Source organism: Hesperophylax consimilis, chromosome 17, assembly GCF_061612785.1.
Source record: "Hesperophylax consimilis isolate HC1 chromosome 17, BYU_Hcon_1.0, whole genome shotgun sequence".
NCBI lineage: Eukaryota > Metazoa > Arthropoda > Insecta > Trichoptera > Limnephilidae > Hesperophylax > Hesperophylax consimilis.
The window spans coordinates 29,204,009-29,217,268 of record NC_142852.1 but is presented as its reverse complement, the minus strand read 5'-3'; the positions used below and the strand labels follow the sequence as shown (position 1 = coordinate 29,217,268).

At 35.3% G+C, this 13,260-nt stretch overlaps 2 protein-coding genes across 2 annotated transcripts in view; both read left to right on the top strand.

Moving 5' to 3' along the window:
- Positions 1 to 7,124, top strand: part of LOC149416384 (chymotrypsin-like elastase family member 2A) — a 28,292-nt gene extending 21,168 nt beyond the window's left edge. Inside the window, exons 11-12 of the mRNA XM_089641981.1 lie at positions 7,012 to 7,057; positions 7,110 to 7,124. Coding sequence (XP_089498107.1) covers positions 7,012 to 7,057; positions 7,110 to 7,124 — 61 coding nt within the window. The remainder of the gene's footprint in view (positions 1 to 7,011; positions 7,058 to 7,109) is intronic.
- LOC149416383 (uncharacterized) lies at positions 6,919 to 12,367 on the top strand. Its single transcript, XM_089642138.1, has 4 exons — positions 6,919 to 7,146; positions 8,784 to 8,880; positions 11,223 to 11,348; positions 11,985 to 12,367. Exons 1-4 carry the CDS (start codon positions 7,136 to 7,138, stop codon positions 12,150 to 12,152), a joined length of 402 nt encoding a protein of 133 aa, XP_089498264.1. The 5' UTR covers positions 6,919 to 7,135; the 3' UTR covers positions 12,153 to 12,367.
- The last annotated feature ends 893 nt before the right edge of the window (positions 12,368 to 13,260 follow it).

Sequence of the window (13,260 nt, the reverse complement as noted above, 5' to 3'; positions counted from 1 at the left end):
TTTTTCGTGTTTTTGAGAAACATGTTTTTTTGTTAAATAAAATACTTTAACAAAGAGATTTTTTTTAAACATTATCGAAGTTTTATAATATTTATCGTGTTTTGAAATGAGATTTGGTGTGAAATTCGGGCATTATATGCCTAGATTTTATTGTCGCCCGAATGAATCCATCTCTTGCTTCAGGCCCAACTATAGACAACGATGCCTGGGTAACTAATTTGATGCACCTCTCGACTGCTTGAGTGTGGCAGGGAAATCTGGGAAATTCAATACTGTCCTTTTCTTCACCGAAATTATTTATCATTTTGACTAGGTCGTCATTACTGATTTCGGATAGTATCGGTGGCGGTGTAACTTCGCATTCCTGCCAGTTGATAATATCGTAATATTTACTTGCTGAAAAGTTTATTGTTGGAATAATAAAGTCTCTAACAACAGATGGACTCGGACATCTATCTCGCGCTTTTAAAATTCGTCTCAAACCTAATTCTCTTACAATAAGGTTGTCATCCATTATCATGGATAGTAGCAGATTTTCCGGGTGGCAAAAATAGGCGTTTCTTTGAATTACTGGATTAATTATATCTCGTAGATCGGTGCTCAAATATCGGGTGAGTTTTATTATAGTAAAAACATGTAATGCCCCATCTTTACACGACGGGTGCCTTTTTATCTCAAACCATGTCGGAGCACATGCTTTAACAACATATTCAGCAAGAATTTATAGGTTCACTGAAGGGTTAGTTGTTCCTATATATAATCGAAGTATTGAGTTTGCTGTCGTCAACCAGCGTGAGTGACAAATACTACCTGGATGACGGTTTGCTAAATTTGGTGGGCAGTGACCTGTTGTAACTGCAAAACATATTTCGTACAAGTATTTTTGGTCCGTGCTCAAATTTTTCAATTCCTCTGCGTTGAGTTTGTGCATCTCAAAGTGTATTGGTGAATAATTTATAACGGTGTTTTTAGAGCTGCTTGAGAGAAGTTTTCCAATAGGTCCTGAAAACCCTTTAGGTCCTGTTGTAGCACCATCTAAGTGTTGAAACAAGTGGCGAACGGGAAGTTCGTTTGCATGCAGCTGACAGATAAACCATTGTAACGGATGACCTAATTCAAATTCCATGAATCTAATAGTTCCATTTTTTTGCCTGTATTGACAGCAGTCCCATCACATCCAATCGCTGATAAATCATTCAAATTAAAACCGTTCACTTTTAAATGGTGTAACATGCTCTTTGCGATGTTTTTGCCAGTTCCTGATGATGGTGTAACATGTCCAACATATTGAGACCCCGGCTCAGATAAAATGGAATAATGTTCTTCTGAAATCGTTCTCCGATGATATCTATCTATTTTTTCCTGAGACAGTGTTTTATCCTTCCTTTCATCGAAATATAGACCTCGAATTTTTGTTGACTTCGACGACATCTGCCATGTTTTTATTAAAGAAGTGCGACACGTTTATCTAGCTCGTCTGAGTTTGCTCCTATAAATCACCATTTTAGAGTCGTCTTCGGTTACTATGCCAAAATCTTGTAATGTAGCACTTGCAACAGCTGATGCCGACCTGTCTGACAAACCATACTGATCGCAGATTCTGGCCAAAGTGGGGAGTTTTAACATCATACGGGAATTTTCTGGAGGTAGCGAAGAATGTGAAGAAAATGATTGGTTTTCATCAAAAAAGGGTTGACGTGGTTTTGTCGCTGATGCTGTAGATGAGCTGACCTTCGAAGCAAGTTCAGATAAACGAGCTTGCATCCTCATTTTCCGATGTAATTTTTTTGTTGTATAAGTGTCTATTGCTCCCAGCATCATTTTTCTCGAGGATCTTTGGTCTTGAAGGAATGCTTGTTCTTTGGTAAGTACCTTGCGCGTCTTTTCGCAGGAACACATATTCAGATTGTTACATTTGAATGAAGCAATATCGAAAAGTTTATTCATTTTGATTTTATAAGAATTTAACTTAACATAATAATGCAAACTTTTTTTTGGCCAATTTTTAAGTTTAAGTATTCGTTATAATGATCTTGGATCAGTTTCATCACTCGATTGTGTGAAACAATGGGAATAGAAGCGCGCTTCCAAATTCCTTCAACAATTGCAGATATAACACTTTTTATTTCGAATACTGACGGTACGCCACAGAAAAGACTACAAACTATAAGAAAACAAAAACATGGCTTTTCTAAATCGCTACCGTTACGGTAAAAAAATTCACAAAGTTCGTGTTAATTTGAATTAACACTGGGGCTGAAAGGGTTAACTTATATTCCTCTGGCTAGTACTGCACAGCTAATAGTATTTGCGCTTTATAAATATAATAAAAATAGTTTTTCTTGTTGGATAATAATTTCAATACACCAAGAAGAATGAGGTATGATTTGAGATTTTCACGGCCAAAAGTACGCCGTATTATGTTAATTCACAAAAAACTCTTAAATATTAATAGAGACAATGGAGCTAAGCTCGGTAGTTCTTGGTATCCGGTAATTGACGGCTACAGCAGAACTAAACGCAGAAAACCATTTTAAAATTATACGTTAATGTCAGCTCTTAGAGGGGTGGAGCTGGCAACACGGTATCAAATCTGAAGACATTTCACCACAACCTTAGAGTACACATCTGCCCTGATGATGGACACTGCAATGCTGTACGAGACGTTGGCTAAAGAATGAGGTAGCGCAACACGGCATAATACCCAAAAAACAAATCACTACAAGAAGAATGAATTTAAAATAGTTATTATAGACTAGCGACCCGCCCCGGCTTCGCACGGGTGCAATGCACTAATGTGGCATCATAAGTCCGAGCGACACATGTCCGATCCATTTTTAGCGCTTTGACATTGACAGTTTATAGTTCCAAAATAATATTCACAAAATGACAACACTAAAATAATAATAACTCGTGTTTCATCTTTGAAAACAAAATAATGTTGTCAATAAACAACCCAACACGGAGAACTCTAATATACTTCATATCGCGAAAAAGAAAAGTACTCGCCGCGGTGGATTTTGTGCGTGCCATAAATATTTTTGTTGCAAGTGATTTTTCAAATTGCAATATCTTCTAAGATATGGATTTAAATGATATGTTGTGACGGGCAATTTTAATATACATTTAATGCTCAACATATCTATTTACCTTTCCCTTACTGTGCTAAAAACATCCACGCGTTCCGGTGCTGTGTAGTCAATATACAACTTAAAGTAGGCGATTTAATATCGGCAAAATATGAATATTCATAGCTAAGCGCTTATGTTTATTATATTTTAAATCAAATGTGAAAATAATTGTAATTTAAATGCTGAAAACATGAAAAAACCATCGGCAGATGCTAAATAAACGTGCGAGGGGTCCATATCTATTGACGGTTCGCGGCCAACTGGCTAGCGGCTGGCGGCTGGCACAAACACAGCTATGCGGTCGTAGGTATCAATGGTCAAAATCAAAATACAACTGCACACGTGTGGATGTCTCATGTTCCCGCATAGCGAAATAAAGCGGGACATCAATAGCATGTCATTTCCTCGCACACTCTTCGCGTATTAGTATCACAGCTGAGGAACTAGCGTCATTGATCCCCTCGGCACCGGTGCATAGTCGGGATACACGCCAAACGCGCGCCCAACATTTGTACACGGTTGACATTTGTCACATGAGAACGGGTCGCTTCTACGATTCGTTCTTAAGTTCAACAGCTCGGCTGTGGAACGAACTGCCGGCCTCTGTGTTTCCTCCCTCCTACAACATGGGACTCTTCAAGACCCATGTTCACTCCTTCCTCTCCACAAAAAGACCCTCCACACAGCATCCCCAAAGATGACATAGGCCCTGAGGGAAATTATTTTCTTCAGGGCCTCCTGTGTGGAGTAAATATAAAAAAAAAAAAAAAAAACAAAAAATCACACGGTTGATTGTTTTGGTGTATTTGTTACCGATTTTTAACAAAAATCTCAGATTTTTAATTGAATTTGAAAACTATGTAAAATCTTATTTTTAAATTCAGTGCATAAATGTATAACGGAGGAATACCTTAAATCTGAACCCAGAATTTATTATATTTATAAAGTTATTAAACTTATTAGAAGCAATGTGTAGTAAATGCACACCACAGATAAGGAAAGGTTAAATACATATTAAATTGGATAAGAATTCATTTTTTATTGGTCAAAATAGAATATAAAAACGATTACTGTGGGTTATCCTTAGGAGATAGATATATATCATTCTTGACTCTTCTGTAGGCTTTTTAAAGACATATAATTGTTTATACATTATTTTGTTGTATCTTCCGAGGCTTAGCCAGCGCTACCAGTGTAAGAGCCCGAAAATATATTTTATTGATTTGATTACAAAACGTCGAATTTTCTATACTTTCTATAAATAAAATATGCATGTCACAGACATAGGAATTAATAGACGAGAAGATAATGGCGAGGGGTAAAATCAACTGTTGAAGAACGAAGGGGGTGAAGCTGACTGTGATTCGTCAATAAATCAATCTGACAGTAAATAGGCATCTCGCATTATAATATCACCATTTACTTCTTAAAAGTAAAATCTGCTTTTGAATGAATAGACATTTTTACATGGGAGCGCAAATTACTCGCCACGTTCTGAACAAATTTGCGAAGTCCAAATTCGGTAAAAAAATTCGGTTCTATTTTCAGAGTCGAATATTTCGTTTAAGTATTTAGTTAAGACACTTTTATAAATGTTTATAATTTACTTCCCAGCAACCAACCAGCTTTGTGTTTCGCGTCCAGACGTTTTTCGATGTGATAGTAACAACTGATCCATATTATACGATGTGAATATGCTTAAAATAAAGTAAAATAATGCTTATATATGGAATGTAATACGACAATTGGGTTTATTCTCTTTTTCACATCTATTTTTACAAGTTTTCATAGTACAAGTCAACATTTTGCCGTGTTATTTCGTAAAATGAACCGATGATGCCTCAACCATAGTTCGCACAAGAATGATGACGTCACGTTTTCAAATTTCATTTGAGGCCATACGCGAGCCCAGCCGGCTCAATGGAACCGGTATGGGGAGTGGGGATAATACGATTTTAATCACTTAGGGCAGGTCTACTAATATTCATATGTCTATGATGCATGTATTATATACATAAACCTTCCGGAAGTTTAGGAGAACTAAGTGCACAAACAGACAGACACGAAAAGCGAATTTATTTTATACTATTTAGAGAGGTCATTAGTAAGTATGATCCAGGCTGTATCAGAACGGACCCGTGAGACTTGTTTCAAGTCAGCCTGTGATTTTTATCAAATAAATATGATTTTTTTCTCTTCTCGCCCGTGACAAGATCCTCTGCCAAATCTTTTGTGAACGGTGAAACCATTAGCTGTGTAAAACTGATAGCTCTGTGTATGTCGAAGTAACGAAGTAACGGGAACTTTAGAAATAATTGGTAATTATTTTATAATATAGGTACATATCTCTTCAAATTGGCCACATTCCGCCAGCGTAAGCTCGCGGATGTTTGTAAATTTGCCCAAAAGCTATACTTGTGAGTATTATTTTATACATTGTAAAATAATACTCTTTAGTTATTTTGAACACAGATTACCGAAGAAATACAAAAAAAATAGATAAATTACAATTGTGTGTTTGACAGTTCTTTTTAGTTCATTCAGTAAGTAATTGTGAAATATACAGATTTTTCAGTTAAAAGTTTATGTTTGTAAGTATTAAATGAATCTAAGATAATATTGTTTCATATTTTTGGACGGCCCAATTTAAAATCGAAGACTCAATAAATAACGCAAAGAACAACGCGAATTACATTTTTTTATCAGGTTCACTTTTTATTAAAAACAAAACAATATTTTTATTAGGTACACTTTTTATTGAAAACATAACAATATTTTTATCAGGTTCACTTTTTATTGAAAACATAACAATATCTTTATCAGGTGCACTTTTTATTAAAAACACAACAATATTTTTATCTGGTACACTTTATATTAAAAACATAACAATATTTTTATCAGGTGCACTTTTTATTAAAAACACAACAATATTTTTATCTGGTACACTTTTTATTAAAAACATAACAATATTTTTATCAGGTACACTTTTTATTGAAAACACAACAATATTTTTATCAGGTGCACTTTTTATTAAAAACACAACAATATTTTTATCTGGTACACTTTTTATTAAAAACACAACAATATTTTTATCAGATACAATTTTTATTAAAAACACAACAATATTTTTATCAGATACACTTTTTATTGAACACATAACAATATTTTTATCAGGTACACTTTTTATTAAAAACATTACAATATTTTTATCAGGTACACTTTTTATTAAAAACAAAACAATATTTTTGTCAGGTACACTTTTTTTTGAAAACAAAACAATATTTTTATCATGTACACTTTTTATTGAAAACACAACAATATTTTTATCAGGTACACTTTTTATTGAAAACACAACAATATTTTTGTAGAGGGCAAATTAGTTGGTTTTTGTATAAACCCTGGAAAACAGGGACACGCTTAAATAAACACATTTTGTTTTTAAATATCTTGTAGTAGTTAACTTATGATGAGAAGAAAGTATTTCAGTTTACAGAAATGGAAAAAAAGCGTTTTAAAATTAAATTCGATTGTTGACGTTTTTTTAATTTAAAAATTTTACGGTAATTTTTTTTCGTCGCTTATTTAAATCAAAATGTTAACCCATGACTCTAAAATAGGTTCTTAAGTTTTCAGTTTGGGTTTTGACTAAACATAAATATATAATTAAAAAAACTACCCAAAAAAACAATTCAATATTATAATTGTAAAAACATGGCGTGAAATGCATTATTTTCGGACTGTGTAATACAAAGTTCTCATTGTTATCTAAACGATACACAGAAGTTTTTTTGTTAAAAGTTCATTTTGACTTTGTCTCTATTTTCTGTACATTTACCCAAAATTTTAATAATTCTGTTGATTAAACATTGATTGGTTGCAGGGAGGATGGGGAGAATTTTAGCCCTCATCCGGAGGTGGTATTCTCCGTAAGAAGGAGTGTACGCCACCCGCTGTACCTCCCCGGTAACGACACTATAGGAACTAATGATATAATCCTATTGGAAATGGAGATGCCGTAAGTATAAAATATTAATAATTTTAAATAAATATTTTTTTAATTAATTAACCAACCTCTACGCCGTTTCCCGGCAGGGGTGGGCAGAAAGAACAACTCGGTCACAATACACACTTATTGCCTCATTCACATTCATACATCGTCTCATACAAAATTCTTCTATTATGCCACATCTTCTACTAGCATTCACATCTGGGTAAAATATACTCCTTTCTTTGTTCATTCGCTCTACAGGCCCAAGCCATCTAAGCGTCCTTTTATCTTTACGCTTCCATCAGCCTTACATGATCATACATAGTTCTACCACACATATGCCTCAGGGACTTCGTTTCTACAGCGTTCAGCCTACTTTCATCCTTCCTCTGCTAGTTCCATGCCTCACAACCATACATCAGGGTAAGTACTAGCACTCTATTGTGAACTACTAGGTACATATTAACATAGGTGACCTCTGTGGTAGAGCTAATGGGTTCGAATCTCGATGTTAGCATATTTTTACTTGACAGATCTGAATAGTCTCCATCTTCCTCTTTTCCTACTCCTTCACATCTTATATAAACTTTGGAGATGCTGTGGATAGAAATCTAGGGATCAGTGTTTCCAGGAATGACGGACAAACGATTTCTATCCCTCCCACCGCGGTGCAAGGTGATGGGTCAAAAGAGACCAATTGGAGAGGTTAAAGGGTCTCCCCAAACCAGCCTCTCCCGATCTGGCACGCCACGCAGCTGGTGGGCAGACGTATCCCGAACACACCTCACTTAATGAACCCGGGCACCCCTGCTAAATAACCAAACGTAGCGAACCACTTGGGAGACCTAAGGCAGATGTGAGGTACTTAAGCTTGCCTCTGAAATTGAATATGAAAACATCCGAACTGCTTATGCCATGAATCCGCCTAGATTTCACCGATCATCTCATATTTAGATACTCGCTTATACCTAGATTGCATGCAGTTGGCAATGTTTTCTCAGAAGTAGTGGATGTATCCAACTGCACGGAATATAGTTGTAAGAAGGCTATAATAACATACCTCAATCACAATAATCAATGTCAGGAATGTAACATATGTGTTATTTTATTCAGAAAATTATTATTTCTTATCCATAAGTATCATTGAATCGCTGACAGTCCTGAATTGTTAATGCCAAATTGCGATGCCTACACAGCTACTCCAAGTACAATTAATTTTGTGGGTATCAATAAACTCACTGCAGACTATTATCATAGACACCTCATACTTAGACTTGTGACAGGTCTTACACAAGCCTAGTATAAATTAGTTCAACTATTGTTACACTGGTATATATTTTTTTTGAATTATGCATTGTCTTACTCCTTATATTTATTAATAACTGCATCACTTGCAATAGTGTTTTTATGTACACATTAATTGTTCTTTAATTTATTGCCATTATTATCATGTGTACCACTGTACGCTTGTAAATCGATGGCTATTTTATGGCGTTTGAATAAATCTATATATATATATATATTTGTAGGTTCTATAATGTTGGCATACTATGGCAAGTGATTGCTTTTGCAAAGTTGTCAAATATGTCAAAAATCGCTCTTGTGGAACCACCTAAATGAAATTGTGTAATTAATGATCGAGTAACTCTGAGCTGATGTTTCAGGGTCCCCTTCAGTAGAAGTCATCGGCCGGTTTGTCTCCACACTCCTAAGGACTCTGTGGCAGGACTCAACCTCACTAGATGGGTCGGATGGGATAAGGTAAGCTTACCATCTGTAGTCACACATTGCATGCGAATCAATTGCATGTGGACCTTAACCCTTCAAATTTATTTATTGTTTAGTGTTATATCGGAATTCAATTCAATTTTGTTTATTCATTTCAAAAACATTACAAAATTGTTAATTTCAATGCGTTTTTAAAATATTTTTAGAATAAACATTCTTAGATTAATATTAACAGTTTGTATATCAACTATACCAGTGATAATAGAGCTTGCCTTTTAAAGGAAGCTTCATTGATGCAAAAAATGTCGATATCCGAATTGATTCTGTTCAACAGTAAGATTGCTCTCCCCACAGGCATGACCATTGGCAAGTTAGTTCTGGAGGCCGGGAGATAAAATAGTCTATGTTGTCGGTGACGTAGATAACCATCGGGAACATAGAAATGAATGCTCTCCATGATGACCGAGTTTTCAAACCATCCACGAATCAGTCTAAAGAAATGTGTAGCAATGCGCACATCTCTCCTGACCCGTATATAGTTCATTCCGAGCATACCCAAAAGAAAGTCAGTGGAATAGAGCCACGGGTAGTAGCCATACTCCCTCATGTAGAGAAATCTCGAGAATTCCTTCTGAACTCTCTCCAACATGAGAGAATACTTTACCAGGTGTGGACTTCAAATCACCGACCCACTTTCAAGTATACTCCTTACTAAGGAATTAAATTAAACTATACGCACCCGGTTATCTCTAAAATTCCTTGCAGTGCGTAGAACAAAGCCCAGAATTCTAAATTAAGTGCTACATGTCGCCTCAATATGAGCATGAAATGTCAGCCTCAAATGTCAGGCTGCTAATAATAATTGCTGCTTTAATCTCTGCCTTTACTTGCAGATTTAGTGTGTTGGGAACTCTTGACAAAGTAAAAGGTTCTTTTATTTTTTTTTTTTCTTATATTTATTTATTTATTGAATATACAAACACATTACAATAATTTACAAATGTAGATATTTCGAGGCTGATTGCGAAAAAAATATAAATTTTTAACGAAAACTGCCCAACTCAATTGAGAAATTATTTCTCGTGTTTGAGTTGGGGAGTGTTGGGAGTTATTATGGTTTATAGGTTGTAAAATTTCACTAGTTGATGTAGCTAAAAAAAGCTTCTTTACAATAATTGCGTGTATTTACGTTACAATAAATAAGTCTGAATTTAGCTACACTGTTCATTACCTGAGGGTTGGTAATTCTCTGTTTCTAGAAGCTTGAAGTCTGACAATGATACCCCACAGGCAATTGCTACACTCTTGCGACATCTGTCGGACTCTGGAGTAAGCTTTCTGACTGGTCATCTATTGCTTGAATACCCAACTTTTTACCATACATCACAGACAAATAAATAAAGAACATTTACGGACTATTAACATGAAAAAGTCTGTAGTCAAATAAGAAATTTTCACATAATGCACAGTTTGAGTATCATTATACACTATGTATTAACAAAAAACATAAATAGCAAAACGTGAACAGAGGCAAAAAAAGAGATATCAAAAACAAAACATACAGATCAATAAAAAAAAACAGAAAACTGAGTAAATAAAATAAAAAAACAAACCTTCACAATCTATTGCTTATTTGCTTTTAAAAATAAGCGAGACTATTTGCATACATATGAGGGCACATGTAAACTTTTCTAAAATATTATTATTTAATACACAAATCAAAATGATAATAGTAATATTTTGAATTTTTATAATTATTTTTAACTAGCTCTACCCCGCCAAGCATTGCTGTGGCTCAGTCTATCTGAGCAGACAGAGAAATAATAGAGCATGTTTCTTTTACGTCCAACAGATGGCGCTGTTTTTTGAAAAAAATGCATTTTTACGTGTAACAACTATATAATATAAGTATATAACAACACACGCGTATTCGAATGCAACGTTGTGTCAACATTTCAAAGCAATCCGTGAAGAACTTTCGTAGATTTAAGATTTTGAAACGAACATTTACATTTTTATTTAAATTTATAAGATAATATAGATATATGCAGATTTTGTTCAAAATCTTCCAAAAAACTTACAACAAAACTTAAAACCAATTAAATGTTCATCCCCCCTTCCCATTCATGGGAGTGATGCAGCTATGCCCCTGCTATATTTATGTGATGTGTCGGATGTTAGATGTCAGAATAAATAATAATAATAAAGTAGTTATTGTTATAGTCCCACAGGCTCTGAACAGATTGGACCCTTGCAGTGTTCGAACTTAAAATATATGCATATGTTTAGACCTTATGTGTGTAATTTTTTGGCCTCCAGCATGTATTACGTACGGAAATAATTGATTTATTGTTATTGTTCCCATGTAAATATAGACGCAGTACCCAGCAACCCTCCTGTCTCAAGAGGAGTGCCGCAGACTGTTCCCTCCTGGAAGCAGAGGCGTACCTGACGGAGTTACGGATGGCCACATGTGCATCACCACCAACAGGGTGTGGTGTGTAAGTATAAATGGCGCAATTATTAGCTTTCTAATAACGTAGATAATTCTAAATTTTCTTGTTGTATTGGTTCATCCAGTGGCGTTTGTGTTCCTTAGTAGATGGTTATCTGGTGGCTAGTTTGTGTATTGACGCAGTCCCATAGCTGTGACAAGGGGTATACTTCCATTACCTCGCGGGCAGCTCTTGTACCGTGCTCACTACTGGTGACTCCGAACTTTTCACCGTACAAAGGCATTACAACCACTCTAGCGATGTTTGGCATATTTTGCCATGTTTGCAAGAAGTCATAAAGTGCCTAATTTTGTTATGTAGCCGTTTGAGACTAACCTGCCATAGGTCACAACGAGTGATTCGTTAACGTTTCGTGATTTAGCAGGGGTGCCCGGGTTGGATGTGTTGCATCAGCTGCATGGCGTGCCAGATCGGGAGGGGATGGTTTGGGGTGACCCATTAACCACTCCAATTGGTATCTCTTGACCCATCGCCTTATACCACAGTGGGAGGAATAGATCTCCCGTCCGTCACTTATGGACAAACTGATTCCTAGATTCCTATCCACAGCATCCCCAAAGATGATGTAATTCCTGAAAGAATTTGTTTCCGCATTGACTGACTCTAATGTACGCATTGCAGGGCCTCTCTTGGGATCACATCACAGCCAACAATGGGGACAGGGTGGCTTGCACCCGGCTGCTGGTGGGACTCTATTTGGATTATAAGCAAGTCGGTGACATCTGCCAGCAACTGTTCCTCCGCGTGTCCCATCATATCCCCTGGGTTGAGAGTGTGGTGTGGCCATAACCTCGCTATGCCCTTAATATTAACCCTACCAATAGTCTGAATTATTGTCTAATCAGTTCCAATTTTGAAAATGACACTTGAATTTAAAGCAAATTAGAGTTTATTGAATCGGATATAATCGGTCTGTGCAACCAGAATAAGTGGGTATATTTCAAAACATACAATTGTACCCTTTCAATAAGTTTTTTAGCTCTAAATATTATAAAACAAAGTAACTATCCGCGTGTTTGTGCGCTTAGTTCTTTTGGACTATGCAACGGAGTTTGATAGGATTTTATTGTTATTTAGAAATTTTTTACCGAAAGGTTTTTATATTTCTTTAATAAAGTATCTAGGAATCGTAATTGACCATAACCTTAGATGGATACCTCACATCAAACAAATCACAAATAAACTTCTCAAAACAATACACATTTTCCTAAACATAAGAAACATATATAAAATAAAACTATTGAAAACAATATATTTTGCCCTTTTCCAATCAGTAATAGAATTGCTTGGGGAGGAGCAACAAACTTGGCTATCAATTACATAGAAACCGCACAGAAAACGATCTTAAAGGTAATACTAAAAAAACATAGACTGACTGATACAGACCAAATATTCAACAGCTGTGACGTACTAGATATACGCCAATTAAACGTTAAAACACTACTAAACTACATTTGTGACAAAAAAAATAAATTTCAACATACACAAAATAACATTAACAGACCAGTTATACAAGCGTAAAAGAAAACGTAAAAACTCCGACAGTAAATTCAAGCTTTGGACAAAGACACTACCAATACCATGCTATAAAAGCTTTCAACAACTTGAAATTAAAATTGAGCAAAATAAAAATAAATTCACACACAAAATGGATTAAAGAACGTAAAAGACAATATAACCAAAATGTCATAGCATAAAATAAAAAATAAAACCTACACGTAACACACAAAACCAATATAAACACACGTCACTCACAAACACACAAGATTATATTTTAAATGTATTATTTTCTCGTTAAATGTATTATGTAGATTATATTTTCATATTATAAAATGAAGGCCTCAGCACGGGCAAGCCACCCAGTGAGGCCAACATTACTGGAAAACTTTGAAATGTA